Source organism: Amblyomma americanum, chromosome 3 (assembly GCF_052857255.1).
Source record: "Amblyomma americanum isolate KBUSLIRL-KWMA chromosome 3, ASM5285725v1, whole genome shotgun sequence".
NCBI lineage: Eukaryota > Metazoa > Arthropoda > Arachnida > Ixodida > Ixodidae > Amblyomma > Amblyomma americanum.
This window is the reverse complement of record NC_135499.1, coordinates 222749584-222772554: the sequence shown is the minus strand read 5'-3', so window position 1 is coordinate 222772554 and position 22971 is coordinate 222749584. Positions and strand designations below refer to the sequence as shown.

The 22971-nt window shown below is 47.4% G+C and overlaps 2 protein-coding genes across 3 annotated transcripts; one reads left to right on the top strand and one right to left on the bottom strand.

Moving 5' to 3' along the window:
- Nucleotides 1-75: 75 nt before the first annotated feature.
- Nucleotides 76-21041, top strand: p23 (cytosolic prostaglandin E synthase). Of its 2 annotated transcripts, none has more exons than XM_077660166.1 (5): nt 76-215; nt 5910-6090; nt 16365-16607; nt 18201-18228; nt 20893-21041. In XM_077660166.1, exons 1-5 carry the CDS (start codon nt 190-192, stop codon nt 20928-20930), a joined length of 516 nt encoding a protein of 171 aa, XP_077516292.1. In that variant the 5' UTR covers nt 76-189; the 3' UTR covers nt 20931-21041. The 2 variants fall into 2 exon arrangements, with proteins under 2 accessions (XP_077516292.1, XP_077516291.1); XM_077660165.1 differs by lacking the exon at nt 76-215 and adding an exon at nt 956-987.
- LOC144126172 (uncharacterized) lies at nt 6101-16351 on the bottom strand. Its single transcript, XM_077660161.1, has one exon. It carries the CDS (start codon nt 12780-12782, stop codon nt 10854-10856), a length of 1929 nt encoding a protein of 642 aa, XP_077516287.1. The 5' UTR covers nt 12783-16351; the 3' UTR covers nt 6101-10853.
- Nucleotides 21042-22971: the final 1930 nt, after the last annotated feature.

Sequence of the window (22971 nt, the reverse complement as noted above, 5' to 3'; positions counted from 1 at the left end):
CTTAAATAAAAACAAATGCTAAATTAAAATAAGAAATCATAAACTTTTGCTTATTCTCGGTTTTGTTTAATTTTATTTAAGGTAAATTCTAGCTGCCTTTCTGCGGAGTTATTAACGTGAAAGTGCGCGGAGACGCGAGTCCTATCCTATCAGTCTGCGAGGGCGCAGCAGCACCAGTGTGAGCTAAAGATGACAGGCGAAGCCGCAACCACACCGTGAGTATGAATGAACACACGGCGAGTAGATTTATGTGACTTCTGCTCGCAAATGTATGCTCACTAAGATCAGGGCTGCCGGTTCTTCTTTCGTCTAGAAAAAAAAAGAGAGAGATGTGGCAAAAGTTGCGGTCTAGTATCGTGGCTCCACCTGCGCGTTTGTTCGAGAAGGTTCGCGCTCCGTTAGCCGCCCATGGGGCTAGGCCTAGTCGCTCTTTTATTCCCAATATTTCGCAGTTACGTGGTTCTGCTTTACGTGGTCACCAGGGCGGAATGGTTAATTTTATCAGACCCGCTAACGCGCTGCTGAGCGGAGTTCTTATTCGAGCTGCATTGTTGAACACCCGGTGCACCGAAGCGGCTGAAGCCGGCGGCGTGACTCGGGTGAGCCAAGCGTATTTCAGGTAGAAAGCAGTGTCGGCCGTGTCGATTGCGGTGGTCCGGCTACGCCGCGTCACACCTGCACCAAGCTGCTGCATCGGCTGCGACATCCGCGGTGACCAAATTGCTGTGCGGCAGACTGGCAGGGCAAAACAGGCGCGTCTCTCGGTCGTTTGCTTTCAAGCCACAGCGCACGCACGTAGTATGCTGCCATTTTTGTGCTCGTAATGTTACCGCCGTGCGTCGACTCACGCAGTACACAGTTTACACGGTTGCCAGGAAATAAGGCGATCGTGTGCTCAGACTCCAGAAACCCTAGCATTGCTGTTTTACCAAGAACACTGATGTTGAAGCGGCCGGGTGCGTCCCATGCAATGTTCGGCGGTATCAGGTTGGTCAAAGTGACAGCAACTGTTTCTACGTCATATGTTTCTCATTTGTGCTATTAGTGTCTTTAATATCGTTTGATGATTATTCATTTATTGATTAAAAAGCCCTCGAAGTTTGTACTTTATCAGCTTTTGCTTAAATACACCTTGGTGGTATGGTTCTGTTTCATCCACTACCTGATAAGCATGCTAGTAGCACATCACTCTCTTGACTTCCTGCAGTAGGCTGCTCTCGATGTTATTTATAGTCATCTTTAAATTATTAGACAAGGCTTGTTGGGATTTCAGATTTCTGCGAATTTTTTTTTTTTGTAGTTAGAAACGCCGGGATGGAGGCAGACCCTATGACTCAGTTTTCTCGTGATTTCTTCTGTTTGCTATCTCTGGTGAGATAAGCTTTCTTCCCTGCTGCGGCTTTCCTCTTCAACGTCGAATTTCTAGCGCAAAAAGACGAGGACACAAGAAACGAAGTGGACAGGACACAGCGCTACTAGCAACAATGTTTTTTTCGCACAATATATTTCCTCTTTAACTTGCTTACACAGTGTTGACTAGCAGTGTGCTGTGCCAAGGTAACTCTGCGCTGTCCTGTGGCATGAGGGCTGAACTGGCCAATTTGAAAGCAGCTCCCATTGACAGGCCATTATGTCCAAGCCTGCTGAGCGAAAACCCTCATTTTGGGGACCTTGGTGAACCCAGAACTTGAACTGCAACTATACTGATTTGTGCAGAAATGAGCTTTCAGCCTTACAGTGGTCACTTGGCTCGGCAGGTGGATTGCAGCCCTCAATGTTGCAAGGGTGCTTTGTTTTGGGGCAGCATGTCCAGTGGCACACAGGTGCAGGCTGCACAGTTTCACGAGCAGGTGGATTTTGCTCTCCAGTACAAGTGCTGCATTAGCTTGTTTATCGGCGCTTATTCTGTTCTTGCATATTAGTTTTTAAATATGAACGAAGTGGAGGAATATTACTGAATTGACAGTCCACTAAATTTTATATATATATAAATTTGCTATAATCGAGAGCTCCTTGCCCACATAAATGTATATCGGTGCAGAGGAATGCAAGCATGACTTGTTGGGTGCTGGAAGTCTTCGATATCTAACGGAAATTACAGGGCTCACACCGATATCTTAAACTGATTTTGATGACCTTCTCTGCAGACTTGTCAGTGGACTGCATTGACATTACAGTAGTTGCCATGGTGGAGGATCACAAGTTATGCATGGCACTCGTATCGTGTAAGCCATTCGTAGCGTGAGAATGCAATCGGTGCAATCATTTCAGGGCGCTGTGACTGACAGTGTAAATACAGGTTGCATCCTAGCGGTAAGGGGTGCAAGAACGGGCAGTAAGAAGCATTTGATATCATCATCATTAGCAGCAGCAGCAGCCTGACTTGACTACACCCACCGCTGGGTACAGGCCTTTCTGATGTCTCTCCAATTAACCCTGTCCTTTGCCAGCTGAGCCCACCCTATGCCTGCAAACTTCCTAATCTCATCCACCCACCTAACCTTCTGCCGTGCCCTGCTACACTTGCCTTCTCTTGGAATCCACTCAGTTACCCTTAATGACGAGCGGTTATCTTGCCTTCGCAGTACATTCCCTGCCCAAGCCCATTTCTTCCTCTTGATTTCCACTAGGATGTCATTAGCATGCCTTTGTTCCCTCACCCACTCTACCCACTTCCAGCCTCCTAATGTTGCGCCTATCATTTTTCATTCTATGGCTCGCTGTGTTGTCCTTAAGCTGAACTCTTTTCGTTAGCCTCCACATTTCAGCCCCGTAGGTGAGTACCGGTAAGATACAGCTGTTGTACACTTTTCTCTTGAGGCATACTTATTTTTTGTATGCATTATTTTTTGTACTAATTAGCTTAGATCAGTAGACATACTAGACCAGAAGACACTCATGGTCTGTCTGCGTTGAACAAACGTACCTCAATGGCGCTGCTGTGGTGGCTCAGTGTTCATGGTGATCGGCTGGTGATCCAAAAAGACACAGGTTAGATTTCGGCCGCAGTGGTCGCATTTCACTGGAGGTGAAATGCCACAGTCCCATGTGCTGTGCGATGTCAGTGCACGTTAAAGAACCCCACGTGGTCTAAATTATCTGGAGCTCTTCTCTGTGATGTCCCTCATAGCCTGAGTGGCTTTGGTATGATAAGCCCCATAAACCAAACCATACCTCAATGGTATAGGGGTAGCATGTCATGACTAAATCTGGAGCTCTTCTCTGTGATGTCCCTCATAGCCTGAGTGGCTTTGGTATGATAAGCCCCATAAACCAAACCATACCTCAATGGTATAGGGGTAGCATGTCATGACTCGCAATGCAAGGGTCATGGGTATGATTTTCAACTGATTACTCCATTTTCTTTTCAGCGTAAATAGTTTGCTTTACATCCTTATCTCACTATGACATTTCAATGATATGACGACCACGTGGTCACGGTTTAACTCGTTCAATCATTTTCATTCCACAGCTCGACGTGAGACATCGCAGTCCTCTCGACCAATCCTAATTTAGTGTGACAATGTGTGCAGCTTTTCCTCTGAATGTCCGCTTTAATGCTATCATGTTAAGAGCTGCATATGCTACCCTTGCATCCTTTGCCGCTACAGCACCCTCCGCTTTCCCTCTTGTGCCACTCTGGCTTTCTTCGGATGGAGCCTGTACAGTCCTCGCTAAGAGTAGCCTAGGTGAAGATGAGCTAGCCCTTTAGTCTACACTTTGGCTGGTGGACTGAAGCTCTCCCTCCCTCACTCTTTTCTACATCAGGTGCTGCACGAGTGACAGCAGTGGTGATGCAGGTGCATTTTAGAAAGCGCGTGTTGAATATGGGTAGTAGCAGCAGCTGAATGAAGCGTAATGAGGAAACATGGATATTGGATGAGAACGTGTCCCCCCAGGAGCAACACATGGCTGAGTACAGTGGCAGAGTTAGGTGACGGGGGTGACTGCCTCTGCTGTGCTAGAAATGTAGAAGTCTAAAGAAAAGCCAAGAAATGCACCGTGCAAATACATAGCTTGCATGCGACATCACTTGGAGCAGGATCACTTCTATGGCAGCCATCTTACGAACCGCTTGGCTGCTGCGACCGGCTCCTTTGCACTGTTTGCACAGAAATGCCTTCATTTCTGATTTTGCAGTCTTGAGGGTTGCAGATCGCAACTGATTGTATCAGTGCACGTTTGGTGCAAGGAAAAGGTTCGGCAGTGCGAGAACATTGGCCCCTCATGGCTGGAAGCGGAGAAGAGATGGGCATAAGCCTGTTTGCAGACATCACACTATAATATTATCAGCTATTTTGCGACCCTCATTTTTTGTCATTCCAAATCTTGAAGCAGGCTGGCTTAATTGTTGTAGCGAATTACAACTATATATTAACTATCGTATTTCAATTTTCTTTAGTGCCTCGCATGACCTAAATACCAACTACACGTTACAGCCTGCGTTTGGTTGATGAATTCGACGCTGAAACAGCACGGAAGAAATTCAGTTATAAATTATTTAGTGGTCTTAGGCGAATAGCACATTGTGAACCATGTATTCTGTCTAATGAATCACTTGAAAGAAGAAAACGTGCAACTGAATATAGGTGTTAATATCCTTTGAGATTTGGGCTCCTGTACACAGACAGCTCTCCACTTTTGGTGTCAACACAGGACCATGTGGCCAGTGCCTCTCGCAAACTCAAGGGGCACTAGTCTGCAGGCATGGTGAGAGCTTTAGTGGCGGACTTCGGCACATCATCTGGTGCACCACCAGCACTGCCAGATTGTTTGCTTTGTAGCAAAGTGAACATCACTTTTGCAGTGTGTGCCAACCAGTGATGGAATCTGACATGACATCCACTGTGAAGCCTGGCCTCTCATCTCATTGCACCCACAGTAGCAACGGCTAAAGTTAGGAAGTGAAGAGGAAATGTAATACCATAGAGAATAAGCAGCTTTGCTGCCATGCAGTGATAAAAAAGCGGGAAAAAAACGATGTGTTCACATGCTGATGAGGCACTGCTTGTTCTGGTTACCTGCCAAAAATATTGTGCTGCTTTTAGTATCAGAATGACTCAGATTTGCCTAGAGATGGGCAGTTCACTGGACTACGTCGTTTATTCGGTTTTGGACTCAAATTTGCGGTGAAAGCCTGAGAGCACACGGCATTAAATCAGTGACTCCCAACTGCACTACGAGGTGAGAGTTCGCCACGGTGCTCTTTCCTCCAGCTCTAGTAACTGGTGCAGTTCCAAGTGGAAACCTTTAGGTTTCTGTTATAGTTTCGGATGAATCCACCTATTGACTTCTTTCTCTGCCAAGGTAAATAACAAACTTGAAGATTTCTTCTGACCTGCACCTCTATTGAACTGCGCATTGTAATTAGCACTGATTCTGCACCACCACACTGAGAGGATGAAGGCACTGGTTCATTGATAGTCTGTCTGGCTTCTCACAGTTAAAAGTGCTAGCACCTGTAAAGCACTGCAGGTAATAAGTTGTAGTGTTGCAGTGTGCTGTTTCGACTTGCACATGGAGGAAGGTTTTCCTGTAATTGCCTTTACTTTAGCAATAAGCGGGAGCCGTTGTTTCTGTGGCCGCAGTGGCGACCTAAATGCAGAGACCGGGCTTCTGTTGGAAATTCGTTTTCCGAATGCTGTTGGAAATGACTTTTCCACAACTTGCTAGTGTGTGCAGGGCAAAAGCAAAGCTTGCTTCGCTGCAGAGCAAGCATATTCCGGTGGTGTGGTAGAAGTCCTCACCAGGGGTTCTTGCTGCACCTGCGCACTCTGCAGCTTGCTTGAGTGTCCGTCCTATAAGTGGGCGACCATGTAGTTACCTCTGACTCTTGTGCACAATTTTACCGATGCAGCACTGCGGGGATTGGATATAAGCTGACCGAAGGGATTTTTTTTTTTTTCCAGCCTCCCCGTTCCCCCTGTATTGTGGGCACAGCGCAAGAATGTAGTCTATGTCAAAGTGGCCCTGGAGGACTGCAAAAACCCCACTATCAACCTTTCTGCAGACTGTTTACACTTCAAAGGGACTGGGGGAGTAGATTCCAAGCCGCACGAAGTGACGCTCAGGTTTCTGCACCCCATCAAGGTAAGTAATTTCTAAAAGCGGGTGTTGTGGTGGGTGGTTGCTCGGGCTGTTCCATTAGCTCGAAACGGCATGAACCAAATGGAAGTGCGCAGCACACTACTGGCTAGCCCATGGGGAATATAACTGTAGTAGTGAATGCGGAATGTTTGTAGCCATGATAGGGTTATTGAAGAATTTTCTCTTTTCAGATTCTAGGACATAGTGCTTGGCACCTGAACATTATCTCCTGATAGTGCATGAAATTTCACTTTTGCCTTTAAAAAATGTGCTTGAGAAATTGCCTTGGAAAATTCGACTTCATCATTGTGTGGAGATTTGTGAATCACCTTGAAAAGATTGTGTGGAGCTAAGGCCCCCCCATGACACTGTGCACTAATAGAGAGCTTTAGAAAAGGAACCCCACATTGAGACCCAATTTGCTTTGTATATTATAGCCTCGCAATATGTGCGCATGAGCTTTTGAATGGCAACCATATTCTGGTCGCTTTCGCCATATTTTGCGGCATTTCAGCTGAAATGTGAAATGGGCTGTTATAAGTCTCAAAATTTGTTTCATTTACAACCGCATTTATGCCTGCATGAAAAAAGGGCAGTAATAAGTAATGAAAAGCGATGTATTAAAGTAAATGTAATAATCATGATTACTCTTTTTGGGCTAGAAACGGCAGTGTATTTGAACATCCTGCATTTCTGACATGCCCCCATGGCAACCAAACAAAGCATATTCTCTCAGGAATTTAAAGCGGTGGCCATAGCATACCTACTTGCAAGGTTACAGTGTGCTAATCATCCTAATGCATTTAAACACTAAGTGCCAAGAATTGACAGCTATAAAATTTTGTTCCTTCCAAAAGCAATTATTGACTCTAAATAATGTTGTTCCATGTGTATTTGATAAAAGCAATTCATAACAGTTTTGAGTGTTTGCTTTTCTGTTCGGAACCTTCCCTACCCGGTAATAACCTGGCTACGGTTCATAAAGCGTTGAAGACATCCCTTTGTCCTGCCGCACAAAGCCCGCCTTCTTGCAGCAGTTTCTTATGGAGGAGGCGTTAACCTTGTACCCCGCACCATAAATGAAGCGCACAGCCTTCAGCAGGTTGATCTTCAAGTCCGCGGCCTGCTTTGACGTGGAGATTGCTAAAATTACTTCAGCAGGTGCCACCGATACAAAGGTTTGAAATTGGCAATCACGCCGGCATCTAACGGCTGCAGGCCTGCTGTAGTATTGGGCGGCAGGAACATCAGCTCAATTGATGTTAGCTTCGGGCTGACAGTATGAGCACTACAGTTGTCTAGCAACACAACCACTTCCCGTCCTTGCCCCTCGATGATTTCGTTAAACTCGCGCAACCATTCCGCAAAAAGGTCATGAGTCATCCAGGCCTTCTTATTGCTGCGATAGCGAACCGGGATGTATTCGTTTTTGAAGCATGTCGACTTCTTTGATCGTCCCATCACGAAGGGCCTGAGGCGATGACCCATCCATATTTGCGCACAACAACACAGTAACTCCGAGTTTGGAATGCTTCCTGCCGGGGCATGGATCACCTTTGAGTGCGTGGGTCTTAAACGGCAGCATTTGAAAAAAAAAAAAAGTGCTGCTTCATTGCAGTTATAGATGCCTCTTCCCGTGTAGCGCTCCAACACTGTGGTCAGTGGTCAGCTTCGTTCGCAGCCACTCTTCCTTCGCCTCCGCATCCAACGACTCCGCTTTCCCCACCACGTTTTTGTAGACGATGCCATGACTGTCTTTAAATCGCTGAATCCAGCCTCCACTGAGTTCAAAGTTATCTTTCCCCAGAAGACAAGCGAACCGCTTCGCCTTTGCGGCCAGTATTCGCCCACTGATGGGCACATTCTGCACACGGGTAGAAAGGAGCCACTGGTTCAATGCCTCTTCTGTCGGCATACAAAAAGTACCTAACCGTTTTCCGGTGGTCGGCATGACCGCTGGCTCCAGCCTTCATGATCGCCACGCTACCCATTTTCAAAATCATCTATATCGTCGACTGCGCGAGCCGATGCTTCTTGACGAGCGCACTCACTTTGAAGTCACTGCGATAGTCCTCCAAAATTCGTTGCTTAGTCTCCAGCGTCACAGCTTTTTGCTTAGTTGGCGCCATCTTTGACAGGTGGACAGCACTGGTCTGACTGCCTCAGCCCCTCTGCTTCTGCGCTTGTTCTCGTACTAGCGTACGAGGGGCGCCACCGCTTCGTTTTTTCCCCCTCTTTCCCACCTTGCTCCTTCCGTAGCGCAGGCGACGCGGCCGACGAGCAGAGCAACTGGTGCCTTCTTACGGCGTTTATGCCAACTCGCGATGGTCGCTCTCCGTAACTTTGCACCGCGAATATCACGCTTGGCATGGAAAACGATGTCCAGTAGGCAAAATTCTGATCGTTGTATCTGATATTCGGTCACGAACATGTCATTATATACCGTATACACCTCCTGCATGTTTGTAAACAAATGAGGTGGCGCTGCAGTCGCTAGCGAGCTCATGGTAGGCAAAAGGTCGGGGAGTGGCGTCGCGGATAGGTGTTGAGCGCGGGTTTTCAAGGCTTGTAGGCGCGTTTCCAGTTTCTGCAAATCATAGCAATGGTCGATGCTTCCAACTTAGTAATTTGTTGAAGTACACGAGCTCGCGTTGGCCACGTGCGGCCTATAAAGAGAAATAGTTTGCCACTGTATGGTATATATGGTTAGTAGTAAACATGCAGAAAGCGTTCCTGCCATTTATTTATGCGCTAGGCATTGAATAATTCAAGTTTTGACACTCTGCACTAGCCGGAATGATTTTACTTCGGGACAATAGTGAGGGGAAGTGCTGGCCTTGTTTCGTCGGAGCAGACATGCGCTCATCGTCTGCTGACATACGTACGTGTCGCGCTGTGCGAAAAGTGGGGACAGTGTCGTGTCCCTGATCTCCTGTCTCGCTTAGCGCTGTTTTTAGCCGCATGACCACGCACCAGCCAGGCCGACTTGTCCTCTTGTTAAGCTGGTCGATTTGGTGAAAATTTTTGATTTCTAGAATTTTCTTTCCTAGCCCTGAAGTCTAGTTTCGTGACGAAAAATTATAGCAAAATATTGAGTACAAATTTATAAATTACGCTTTTTAGAAGTGTGGTCGTCAAAAATTGTGAGGTAATTTCTTTGATTTCAGTGCCGCATTTCTTCGACCAAAGCGAAAGCGAAGATGCCATAAACGAGATAATAAACTTTAAGGTTCGTTTTGTGACCTCTCACATTTTCTGTGACTGGATCACTCACCTTCGTAATTCGCATGAAAATCAAATGATTCCATTTGTCGCAAACTATTCCAGAGACGTTGAGGAGCGTAATAATTTTTTTCGATTTTTTTCCCTACACGTGCAGTACTGTGTTAGTTATTTCTTGTAAGAAACGTTTTCATGTAACTATGCATGCATAAGTACTGATCATATAGAAAAAGAACTAATTGCGTTATCGTGCAGAACAGGGCTTTATGTACATGCTGGCATAAAAAAACCGCACTATCTACTCAAATTATTTGAGACCTTGAGGGGACTTGACGACGGTGGTAATTATAATTACCCAGAACTGCACCAGGTATAGCTATAAATAAAAGGAATTACTGAAACTAGCGTAGGAATTTCATATTTGCACCAAGTTTAGTTACATATATCGCATGCATGAATAACAAAAACACTTTTCATTGCCGCGTCCCCTCTCAATCTTGCCACGTGTCAGTTAGTAGTACGCCTGCGGCTGCTTCTTTCCAAACAAGCTTCGCGATCATGTACTACCTCATGAAACATGACACATGCATGATGCAATGAAAAAGCATATGGCGTTTAGCACACTTAAGGTACGCTATTCTAAGCACACCAACGCGACCGCGCAAGATTGACACAACTTACCAGACTTCATTCTACTCGAATGAAATAATTACGCCGTCATATCAAGAAACAGTTTCAAGTAAATATTAAATGTCATAAAACGTGCCATTAAAACATGCTGTGCTATTAACAAAAAGAACGCATTCCTTGGGGGCGAGTGAACCTGTCGGCGCCCCGTGCACTCCGGCTCAAGGTGATAAGTACGTGTGCAGCTTCATATGTGTTTTTTTTTTCCTTGAGCAATTATCAGCCTACTATCCTGAAATTCAGGTGAATGAACGCAGTAACTTGCATGCTATTAAGGGGGGACACTGGTCTTAGAGCTATTTTCCTTATTTTGAAGCCTATCCTGATGAAATCATACAAATTTGTTCAGTTTTTTATGCTGGTTTCAAATATGTAATTTTTTTCTTTCGAAGTCAATTAGTCAATGAAATAATTAATTTTCATTGTTCATTAATTAGTACCTCCGTGCAGAAAAATTGGCTCTATAAAAAATTATTTCTAATGCATGGCAACGTAGTACAATGACCAGAGAGTGCAACGATCGAAGCAGTTTTTTCATTTTACCCTTATTAGCAATTTTGCAGCACTTGGAATACCATCCTTCAAGTTCTGCCTATCATGCTTCAATGAACTTTGCAAAATAAAAAAAGTTTTGAAGGTTAATTAAAGAGTTCTGCTTCGATCATTGCACTCACTGCACTTCCAGCTTTCTTTAGCAAAAAAAAATACATCTCTGCCCATCATAGGTGCAGAGATATCGACAAACTAAAACAAGCAGGTGTCCAAAATTTGCGTTTTGAGAAAATTGAGAAAAACAAACTAGACATAATTTATTCAAAATTTCATGAAGATATATACATATTTACATTTCTTAAGGGCTAATAAGCACCAGGCATGTAGTCAGACTGCTTGGTTTGACTAGAATGGCGCTTTTTCAGTGCCTGATGCATGGTTTCAGTAGAGGCACGCTTGCGTGCAGATTCTGCTGTCCGGCGCCTGTCTTTCTCGGTCATCCTCCTGATATTATGTTGGCCAGGGTTCATACTGAGCTCGCTCAGTATTTGGAAAGATGCCTTCAGGTTTCCCGCATTGAAGTGGACAACAGCCTCTGCAACGGCTGCTTGAACTGAAAACAGTGAAGCATGTCTCTCCTTTGGTGCAAGCGACCATATCAGCGAGTGCAGGCTTTCATTATTATTTTGAGTTTTGCCACGCAAGCAACGCTGCAGTAGCTTTGGGTCTCCCAAGCGCTCATATATGGGGAAAAGTGCTTTGCACACATGTGGCGGCAAATTATACCTGTGCTTGGGAGCGGGCTCGCCCTTGGCTGCAGCAGCGTTCTGGCGGCACCATGAGTTTGGGCCTGTTGGGCACAAAGTGTGGTTCGCTGCACTATCATTTGATGTTACATGATAGTATGTCGCCATCACGGCCTTGTGCATGGCTCCAATATCTCCAGCATGGGATTTCAGGGCCCAGCTGTAATATGATGTCAACTTAGTGACAAGGTCGCCTGTTAGCTTTCCTTTGCCACTAAGGCTCTCTTTTGCATTGCCTTTATGCTTGGCAATTGCATTGCGCAGAGCCGTGCCCATTCGCTTCTGCACATGGTTCGTGCAGTCTTCTTTTTGTATTTTTATATAGCCATACACAGACGATTCTTGCAGTGCAAGAAATGTGCGGCTATCGCCATCTGAAAGGACAGTTGTGTATCTAAGGCCATGTTTTTCCCATGACCTTTCGAATAACACAAGTCCTGCCTGTACTTCCATTTCACCGGACCTTTTGTCCGTGTTTTTTTGGCACAAGTGGCTGTCACTCCATGCTTGATAGGACGGGTCGTCGTCCTTAGGCCCGCGCTCGCACCCGGCACAGAAATTGCTAAACACAACGTAATCCAGGACGAGCCCAGTAAAAAGTTCAATCACTGCACCGACACCGATGCGGGATGAATGACCCCGAGTCATCCACGAACCATCAAAAGAGACGGAAATGTTTCCGGGGTTGTCAAGGTTCAGCTCGCGGTAGAGCTGCCGAACAGAATTTGCGCTGTCCTTCAACACTTCTTCGGCTGCGCGTGTTGCTGCGGGCGTCAGCTTGCTTTTCACATAGCTCTGCCACGTTTTCGTGTGCAGGCCACGATGCGATATATTCATCGCAGCAAACACATCATTTAGCGCGGTTCGCCTATTTCCAGTACTTTGCATCGCGCGTGCAGCAAGAATGTTTACGGCAAACGGATTTATCTTTTGGCTGCCTTCCGCGCGTGGCGAGCTCCATGCCGACGCAGTGTCTCCGCAATTCACACACACGAGGGACAATTTCACCGCTAAACCATACTCGCGATTCCCTTTAGAAACGTGCACATCTCCGCCACACACTCTACACTTCACGGCACGCAACAGTTCGTTGAAGGAGTCTAAACTCACAATAGAGAAAGCACTATCGTCCGCACGGCGACCGTCTGTACCGTCAAGGGGCCAGTCGTCACAGCTTCCGATGAAATCAAGCTTTTTCTTCGTCGCTGCAGTCGATTCCAGCTCCTGCAGAATTCCTTCCGCTTTTCGCTTATTTTCAAGCAAGTCCGAAGGCTGCAGCATCGTTGTGTCGCAGCGGACGCGGCCGCTGTGCGTAGACGTCGCTGAGCTCGTTAGGCCTATTTCGTCCGCGGGGACTTCACTTGCCACTGGCTCCTGCACGTTCTCAGAGCATTCGGGTGACGCAGGACGTTTTCGGAAGTTGTCACCGCGTGCGGACTTCTTCTTTTTGCCGAATTTATGGCGCGAACGAAATTTATTGAGAGGCATCGTTGGACCTCGGTCTCGACTGTCAACAAAATGGCGTCTTCGACGCTTCCAACGCTGGCTCAAGCAGACGATGCATGGCGGAATCCGCCAATCGGATGGCTCGATTCAGTCACGTGTGCTCAGCAGCGAATCAGACCCAGCATTTTTTGCTTTTTTGTGGCTCTTTTTCTTGGTGGCCACTGAGGGCTTGCAGCCAGCAATGGCGGGAAATTGAAGCCTAGAGAGCGCTCTTTCAAACGAGCCCAACATGGCCGCGATCGGTACGGTGGAACGCCGGCTCCGCACGATGAAAAATGTGCCGTTTTTTCATCTGCTCTTGCGCAAATTCAGACTGCGCGGTGATCTAAACTCAATAATACCCTGAAACTACTGACTTCTGGAAGAAGAGAACTGGTGAACTTGGAGAATAATAGCTGAAGATTCCGAAAATGCTATTTTCAGAAAATCGGTTTTTTGGCCATTTTTTGGTCTCAAAGACCCGTGTCCCCCCTTAAGTGCATTGAGTGGCAGTGCCTATCGACTCCCAGACTTCGCGCTTTACTACCGTGGCCCAATGCCTGTTAGCCAGTTTCCGAATGCGGCATTTTATGCGCGAGAAACCTGTCGAGGCTAATTTATTATTTTTTTATGCTACTACGCGTCCAGCAGTGACGCAGCTGGTCAATACATGCTGCTTCTGCAGTGCACAGGCTTGAAGCAGCCGCCGGTAGCTGCGGCAGCTGCGGTAGGCACGGGCAAGCGGAACCTGTTTTGCCTACCATGCGAAAGTCGCTAACGTAAGCGCCACCACATCTTCGTGACATCGCGGGGTGAAGGAGGTCCATAAACGCGTGTAAGGGCCGCACCCCGTATTCCCAAAGGAAATATCTGAAAAAAAAAAAATCCGTGTAAGGGCCGCATTCAAACTTTCCAGGAAACACGCAAGAATAGCCTTCGAAGTACATGCGCACAGGAGCTTCGAGGTGCTGCCCATGGATGGCGCCCGAGGCCGCGGGTCATCATCATCATCTTTTCTTCTGCCGCGAGCTTCTGCTACTGTACTTCCGCTATCCGTATCGGCATCGGTATCGCCAAGTCTAACTTTGTTCTGTTCTGGCTGTCAAAGCATGCGTTTTTTGGTGGTTGTGTTAGCGTGGGCGCTCGGCATAGTTGTTGCTCTCGTGCGCTGTCGTTCTTCGCTTTTTCATGAACTGCCTCCGAGCATTGTCACTGTTGCACGATGGGCAAGCACCTCAACAGCTACACGGCTGGCTTTAAGCTGAAAGTAGTGGAGTTCGCTCTCGAACACGGCAAGCGTGCTGCGGGCAGAAAATTTGACGTGTACGAGAAGTGTGTCCGACGGTGGTGCGGACAAAGGGATGCGTTGAAGAATACCAGCTCCAAAAAGCGCGCTTTCCGAGGCAAGCCATGCAAATTTCCTGAGCTAGAAGAAGAGCTGCTATGCTATTCAATGGAAGTGCGGAACAATGGCTACGCGTTGACAACGGACATGCTGCGCATGAGGGCACAAGCCTTGGCGCGTGCTAAAAGCATACCGCACGAGGACTTCGAGGCTAGTGCCGGCTGGGTACGAAGATTTCTGAAGAGGAAAGGCCTATCATTTCGGCGAAGGACCACGCTATGCCAGCGGCCGCCCCCCGACTAGGCCGACAAGGTGCTCAGCTTTCAGAAGTATGTCATCGCTCTGCGTCGTGAGCACAACTATATATTTTCGCAGATAGCGAACGCTTACCAGACCCCCGTGTGGTTCGTCTGTCCCAAGAGCTGCACAGTTGAACTGAAAGGAAAGAAGGGTGTTTTCGTGCGGACAACCGGCGCGGAGCGCCAACGGTGTACCGTTATGCTGTGCGTCACCGCGGACGGGCGGAAGCTGCCCCCCTGTGTCATCCTGAAAAGGAAAACGATTCCTAAAGCCGTTTTCCCCAAGGGAATTGTAGTTCGCGCCCAAGAAAAGGGCTGGATGGACGATGAGCTTGTGCTCGACTGGGTAAAAAGCGTTTGGGAGAAGCGCCCAGGCGCCATGCTGGCCCGACGATCGCTCCTCGTCTTGGACAGCTTCCGTGGTCACTTGACGGGTAGGGTTAAGGAACGCCTGCGCGGTATCTGCACAGACATTGCCGTGATACCGGGCAGTCTTACCAGCATGCTGCAACCCCTGGATGTAAGCATCAATCGGCCTTTTAAGGTTGAATTTCGAAGGCAGTATTCGGAATGGATGGCCAATGGCAATCACGACGAGACGCCGACAGGGCGGCTTAAGAGGGCACCACTCGCGACTGTGCTTGGATGGACTTTGTCCGCGTGGAATTCCGTGTCAACCGACATTGTAACCCGGAGTTTCAAAGTGACCGGAATTTCAAACCGTTTAGACGGGACCGAAGACGACTTTCTGTGGGCTGAACATTTACCTGAACACAGCACCAGCTCGGAGTCTGAAGACTCCGTGAGTGATGCCTGAACGGTAAATAAATGCCGTGCATTCCAGATTGGTTTGCTTTCACTTGAAAAAAATTTTTTTTTTTCGAAAATCGCGTGTATGGGGGGTCGCACCCCGAAATTTGCCCCCCGAATCTGGGGAAAAAAGTGCGGCCCTTACACGCGTTTATACGGTATATATGGCTTTTTTTCTTCCCGTAGCCTCAATGTATAAGTTGATGCTCTTCAGTCAACTTATGTTATAACCGATATATCGTTATATGTGGGATTGTTATAAGTGGGCTGTGCTGTAGTAGTGGCTCCTGAAACTTATGCTGGTACACGAATTTTCGCGTTGAGCTACAAAAATATTTTTATTATTTATTTTACTTTCAAAATTTCTCTTACAAAGTTGGAGGTGCGGCCCTTATACGAGTACATACAGTAATTTTATATTAAGTCCTTATGCTTTTTGAATGTTCTGCAACTTTTTGCCCAGACCTTTTAAGAATTTTGCTTGCCACTACAGAAACTACAGTGTGCCTTATTAGCCCGCTTTTTGCTTTGAGACTTCAAACCCCGAAATTCTCTTGTTGGCTGTCAACAGGAGCCCTCTCAAGTGCTTTGGTTGAAATGCCCCCGACACTTGGTGTGCGTAAAAGCCAGACATCGCAGCCTCCGAGCATAACCTTTCACAATGTCTCCGACCACACGAATCTCCTGTGTGCCAAAAGTGTCTTGTGGCGTTGGCAGAATGTCAAGACATGCTCAGTTCATGGCTGCACTATTGTTGGCTGACTATTGCTGTCAGTATAGTTACAGCTGTAAACTCTAAACAGAAAGGAGTAAAAAAGGAGTAAGCTGTCCTCTAGTGCACTCCCCTTTATAAAAGGGGGTGTTGTAGAGACTTCGTTTTTACGCAAACATAGGTGCATTCTTGTTTAGAGTGTATCTAACCCACACAGATCTGCGCTTCCTCCTTTGCGGACAGGAGACAAATGGATTTTTATGAACAGTTCCTTGCAGTATTGCTTCACACTTTTGCTGGGCAGAGGATGTGTGTGGCATTGATAGCAGCCCCGCGCTCATGTGTGCACAGTGCAGTTGGTGAGCTCATATCCAAGGAGAGTGCTACTCCAGCAATAAATTTTTATTATTTTTCAACAGCCTGAGGAGAGCAAGTACGTGGTGCGGCCGCGGGGCACGGAGTTTGTGCTGGCCAAGGCAGAGGAAGGCCCCTTCTGGAAGCGGCTTCTCAAGGATGAAGTGAAGCACCACTGGCTGAAGGTCGACTTCAACAAGTGGGTCGATGAGGATGACTCCGGTGATGAGCTGGGCGCCGGTGGTGGGGATTTCGAGGAGATGATGCGCTCCATGGGTGGCCTCGGCGACGATGACGCACCCGACTTGGTACGTTAATTTTCCTGGCCTCCAACCTCTACTTCTGCTTGCTGATTTAAGAAATGGTGCAGTTCATGGCCTGTTTTTCTCAAGTGAAAAACAACTTAAGGAGCAATGCAGGTTGAACACTGCTTTCTTTCTTGTATTGAAATTATTGATTTTTTGCATTGGAAAATGAAAAAAAAATGAGACCAAGAGAGGGTGTTATAGAAGCAAGCTAGATGGTGCAGCTTGTCCAGAAGCACAGACATGAATTTTTGGCGACAAGTTAGTCTCTCGTATGACCGATGACCTATGGTGCAGTGAGGAAGGAGCTGAGGGGCACTGATCTTAAACCTATTTTCCTTATGTATACTCTAATACTAATGAAATTGCATCGCCTTTCTTAGTTCTTTATGCTGGTTTCAAATCTGAAATTTCTTTTCCCATAAATTACAGTGGAACCCCGTTCATATGTTTTTCACCGGACTGGGGAGAAAAAAACGTAACAGCCGGGAAAACGCAGCAGTGAGGAAAGCTCTGAAAATGAATGAAAAAAGTGCAGTTTCAACTATAGACAATTTATTTCCACAGAGTGCGCTTAGGACTTCAAAAAGTCCAGAATGGTGGCTTGCCGTTTCTTTCGCTCGCTAGAAATCTCCACACGTTTCTCAATAGCCTGGAAGGCCGCATTGCTGTCTGCGTCGCTGTGAGGTGCGACGTACCTGCGAAGGAGGCCCAGAGAGGTCCAGAGCCACGACGGCTCTGGGCCTCCTTGACCGTCGACTCTCTTCCGCGCTGGCTGCCAGTCGACTGCGTTTAATGCGTCCAGCTTTTCCTCAAGGGAAAGCGCCTTCCGCTTGCGCGACGCCATCTAAGCACAAGTTCGACGTTCACGAGGCTTAATGCACAATGACGATAGCACGATAGAAGAGGAGTCGACCCGTCCAAGAACCTTGCAGCGACCGTAAAAGTGGGAGCACTTTTCACAAACGGCCACCTAGTGGCGGCCTCTCGAACTGGTGTGCGGCTTCTTGCAGCCAGTTCCATAGCCAAGCCCAGCCAAGCCTGGCCAAAACTCGCCAAAAATCAAAATGGCGGTTGGAGCGCGTTGCCTACTTCAGCCCAGGCGTGTTCAGGGTGCTAAGTTGCAACGTATCATGCAGGAACGTTTTCACAGCTGCTACGCAACAGCAGGGTTCCTTATACATCAGATTCTATGGAAGCTATGCCAGAACCGGATGAAAACGACTTAGCAGCCGGGAAAACACAGCAGTGAGGAACGTAACAGCAGGGTTCTGCTTTAGTTAGTACCCAATAAAACTGCCGTATAAATACTTGTAAGGGGCCAAGCTTTTTTTTTTTTTCATCTTCGAGGGCCAATTTTTAATGTGCGGCTCATATACGCAACGTGCAAAAAAAGTTTTTTTTTAAGTAAAAATACACCAACCGGAATGAGCGGCATTTATTCCGCGTTCAGTCGTCACTCTAGACTCCGAGCTGGTGCTATGCTCTGGTGCACGCTCATCCCACGAGAAGTCTCACAGCATGTCTGTTGTCAACGCGTTGTCAACCATGGTCACTGTTGGGCTAATAGGTTTTACCTCACCTGTTTCTTTTCAGGAGCCGACTGGAGACAGCGATGATGAAGGTGAGCGCCGACTTTTGTGTTCTGCCGTTGTGTAGCCACTTTGTTTTCTAGGATATTGCAATTGTGTGCTTGCATTTTTGAAGGCTTTTTTTTTTTCCTATGTGATGTCATGAATTGGAATCTTTTGTGACTATACTCCGTCTCATACATTAAGTGCAGCGCTGTCAAAGCTAGCCCGCTTGTTTGCGTGGCCTTCATCCACAACCGAAAAGTAGTGTAGCTTGTGGTGAGTGGGAAATAGTAAATGGTTCATCTGCACGCATAATTCATGATACATTTATCACGAGCTTGATTAAATTCACTCTTATTGCTGACGCCACGCTGTCGCTTTCTCATGCCTTAGACCACTCGGCCACAGAACAGGTGCGGAGTAAGACGCCTCCCTCTACTTTTTCATCCGGACTTCCGTACCTTTCACAGCATTGCACCTGATGTATGGAGGGCGGTTGCATTTCATTTTAGGTTTTTAAAGTATACTAGCTTATTACTCAAATTGCACGTGCACAGTACAGTAATCTTAAATTGTCCCACACATCTTGCCACTCGCCCATGTGAGGTACAGCGTGACTCATATCATATAGCGTGGCATGGCTATTCCTTGTGAAATCAAGCTTTTGGCATTGCAGCTTTATGCCTCGTCACTGCCATTGATCCATCCGTGCAGAAAATGCGTGGAGCAGATGCTTAAATCGTAACCCATTTTGGGCCGACATTTGTCCAGGAGTGCTCAATGGTTAGTACTGGGACATTTGAACGTTCAAGGCCTTGAAGCAGGATGGCTGCAGTCCGGAAGCAGTAAAACAAAGGACAACAAATGAAACTCTTTGCCACTCGCAAGTTTCTTGTTTTACAAGCTCTGTGCTCAGGTGCTCTTGCCTTTTCTACTAGTAGTCAAGAGGGAATCTTTATATCTTGGAGCATAGGTCTATATTTATGCCTGCCTTTTTTTTTTAAGTGTCTGGCTCCTGCTGGGATAGTAAGCACTGGCAGGAAGAAGGTGCAAATGTTCATTTACACTGGCTAACTGTTGCACAAGACAGCATTACTGTTACCTGCTGAGAAATGACAATGCAGCATGAGCTCAGTGTCTGTGCATGCTGCAGTGATGTGCACTACTTCCTATAAGCTTGAGCTTGGCTAGAAGCAGCTGAATGTCTAATAGGGCCACGCGATGAGAGTTAAACATGAAGTTGCACTACACTTGCATGCAGCAGGATTGTGCTTTCAACTGAGGAGCGAATGCTATGCCACGTTTCTAGGGAATCGTTGTGCCTGCGTCGTTTTGCTTCTGTCGGCAGAATGAACGTTTGGATCTGTCTTTTTTCTGGCACAAAGATTTCGCGTGGCACCGAGTGTCACTCACAGGTGTTCAGCATTGCTTAAGTGGTTTATCCTGTACCGCGTGCTCCAAAGAGGACGAAAAAGCTTGCGTTTCCAACAGTGGCTAAAGTGGTGACTCCATGGACACATCCGAGGAGTACGCGCCAGTGGTTGCAAGGGGGCAGGCATCTGTCTCATGCTAGGCTGTGACCATGCTCGCTCCGATGCGCTTGATCGGACAGTGTCACGCGGCACAGGGAATGACAGCAGCTGTGACGGGTGAATGAGTTCGTCGCGGGAGCTGCGTCCTCTAATTGGTTTATGGCGGCATGCACCAATATCTGGCGGGTGCAGGCTGTGTCACACTTACAGGGAAACGGGGAGCGCATGGCCACCACGCTTCAAACACCGCTGCTGCCGAAAGCTAGCAAGAATGGGCGTTTTGGTTAAAACGAACTAGTAATCTTTTTCTGATGTAACAGTTGCTTAGTCTGTGATAAAACTCTGTGCAGGATTCAGGAATCATTCGGCATTCTAAAGTCACATATTTTCTTCGGCCTTCTTGCCAAAATAATTCGCTTTAGAATAGTCCAGCCAGAGTAGGTTAGGCCTGCAGTATCTACCTTCAAAAGTGTGTGAAGACTGTACAGATCTTGCCGCCTCGGTTGAGTCTCCTGCCGCGGTGGCTCAACGGCTTTGCCTGGTCAGACAGAGAACACAGTGTCAAATCCCGGTCGTGTGCTGTGCGATGTCAGTGCATGTAAGAGCCCTAAGCAGCAGATATAATCTAGACCTCTTGACGTTGGCGTGCCTTAAAGCCCATGTGCAGATTCAGGACGTAAAACCCTACATGCCACCATACCTGCTACCCTCTAGGTGCCTTGTGCTGGCTCCTTTTCATACTCGCGCTGCCGTGTATGATTCGAGAATCATGATTCGAGCGGCGGAGAGCAGCTGCAGTTAGCTCGGAATACTCATCCTGGAAGTCGTGTCTTCCTCTTGCCGGTGTGCCACTTCTGGTGCATGCACCCATATCCGGTAGCTACAGATCTGGGCTCCATGCGCGTGCAAAGACCACCTCCGGCATACGTGCGGGTGCATACTCCTCGATAGTGTCCGTGCAGTCTGAGCTCAAGAGGCTCGCAGGTGCTTGACTCCGAGCAGTGGACAGTGCCTTCGCCTCATTTACCCTTTCCCTTTCCACACTCGCTTGGACAAGGCTGCTGCGATGTCTGGGAAACAGCATAAACAGTTGTTGCTGTGAAGGGAAATATTTTTCATCTCTGGACGGAAGTGTTTTTGTATCCCATGGCAAGTATGTGTGTGTGGCCTCTTTCTGCGCAGAGATCCCGGACTTGGAGAGCAGTGGCAACAAGGAGTGAGACCTCTGCCTCGTTGTTCGACTCCCGCGTGTACAGACAGCGCCAAGCTCCCCTTTCATTTCGTTTTGCTACAGCCCACCAATAAAGGCACCACATCTCCGCTCTCTGAAACATCTCTTGCTGGCATTGGAGGGCAGCTGGGGGCAATGCTGGTTGCATTAATTTATGTAGATTGAATTTCATCCATGAGCATGAAGTGATGGCACGTTAATTTGCAGCCGTTGGAAGAGAGAGCTTTTCGCTTCACTCCTTCGTTCGCTCGCTGGTCGTCGTGTTAATGAAGGTGGATTGGCATTCAGCAGATCATTTCATCCGCTACGCAAAGTTGGACTGGATTCAGGCTTCCTTTCGAGCGTCCTGGACATGTACTGCCGCCATGGTGACTCAGGGTGGAAGCAGAGGGGTGTTGTTTGTCGCTATATTTTTTTTTCGCAGTGTATGCTAGGCACTGCCTTTCTTATCTGGGACTAAACATTAAAGACAATAAACTCTGTTTACCTTATCATGTGTTCTGATAACTAGTGAAAGGTTCATTTTTGGTGCATTCTGGTGATTACTTGAATTATATCTGTGGGATGAGGCATGTCCGGAAACTGCGTGTGGGCATCGAGACACACCGCAGTGGAGAGTGCTGGGTCAGTTTCGACCACCAGGGGTTCAAATTAGCACTGACATCGAGTAGCTTTATGGTACATTGAGGTGCCACGACCTGGATTGGTATGTACAATCAAAACCTCGACAGCTATCGCTACTCTCTCCTTCCACCCTGCTGCCGTGATTGTGGCAGCGTTCTGCTCCTTGTTGACAGAAGCAGAAATGATCGCCGTAGGAATTGACTTGCAAGTGCCATGCGGTTACCTAAATTCACTTCAACTGCGACAAGCGTGTCTAAAAGGTGTAATCATGGTCTTTCGTGGCGGTTCAGAGCCACTTCATCTGCCCCATCGATTTATGCCGTGGTCACTTTTTAAGTGCGTGTACACTTCATGGGGTTCAACCCAGCTAAGAACCTTGTTGCATCCCTTACTTCAAGGGTACAGAAATAAAATATTGACTCAAGTGGGTTCCGTACACGCAGCGGCGCGAGCAGATCAGCTTAGCTGGCCACTGCACGAGAGCTCTATGCTGTCACCGCAGCTGGTCGCACCTTAGTGTTAAACGTGCACTGCACTCTCGCGCTGTGCATTGCTGAGTCTTCTGCAACTTTAGTCTGCGGCGCTAACAGATCAGATCAGCTTAACGTGAGTCTCACTATTGTCGCCAAAAATGTTGACCCAGCAAAACAGTACCATGAGCCAACCAGAAACACATGCTTTCACGCATTTACTGTGTTTAACTACGTTAAAACCCTACGTTTTTATCAAACCTGAAGCAAGTTCTCGTATAGTTTGCTGCTTTCAGGGTTCGTTCCGTGAGCCAAAGAGTGAGCGGTGTGTTGAAAGTATGAAATAACACATGCATTTTTTGCAACCAGATAAAGCTGTTCCAACATTACGGCGAGTAGGCAGGCCTGGCTTTTTTTTTAAGTGCAGATCGTGGGCACCCATTCTTGGCTTGCGTGTCGTCGGCATAACTGGAAGAGTTAAGCAAAGCGAAAAGCACGGCTAAGGATGAAAGCAAGCGTAATTTAAAGGGCCTCTGAAAGGAGCTCTCAATAAAGAAGCCGTATGGCTAGGATGTTAGACACCGCTTCACGAATATCCTCGATTAATTTTTAAATCGAAAGCTTTACTGGCCGCGAACTTGCGATTTTGCCGTGGCGGTACTCCTAGGAGGCACATGACGTCACAACGCGCGCCTTGCCGCGGATATTTCTCTCCTCCCTCCCCTAGTCACTACTGCGCATGCGCCACAAAGCACTGAGCCACAGGTGTTCGTGTTCCGCTGCTGCCCCCCGCCTTTCCTCAAAATCCAACTTTGTTTTTTCTTTCCCTCCCTCATCTGTCCCTTCCTCTACTGCGTGGTTCGGGTGTCCACCGAGATATGCCAGATGGTTATTGTGCCATTTTTCCTCAAAAACCAAACTAAACAAGTGAGCAGA

Coding starts and splice junctions, on each gene's coding strand:
- p23 (XM_077660166.1), top strand. CDS start 190: ATGACAGGCGAAGCCGCAACCACACC. Junction 216..5,909: donor GGCGAAGCCGCAACCACACC/GTGAGTATGAAT, acceptor TTTTTTTTCCAG/CCTCCCCGTTCCCCCTGTAT. Junction 18,229..20,892: donor TGGAGACAGCGATGATGAAG/GTGAGCGCCGAC, acceptor CTTTCTGCGCAG/AGATCCCGGACTTGGAGAGC.
- LOC144126172 (XM_077660161.1), bottom strand. CDS start 12,782: ATGCCTCTCAATAAATTTCGTTCGCGCCATAAATTCGGCAAAAAGAAG.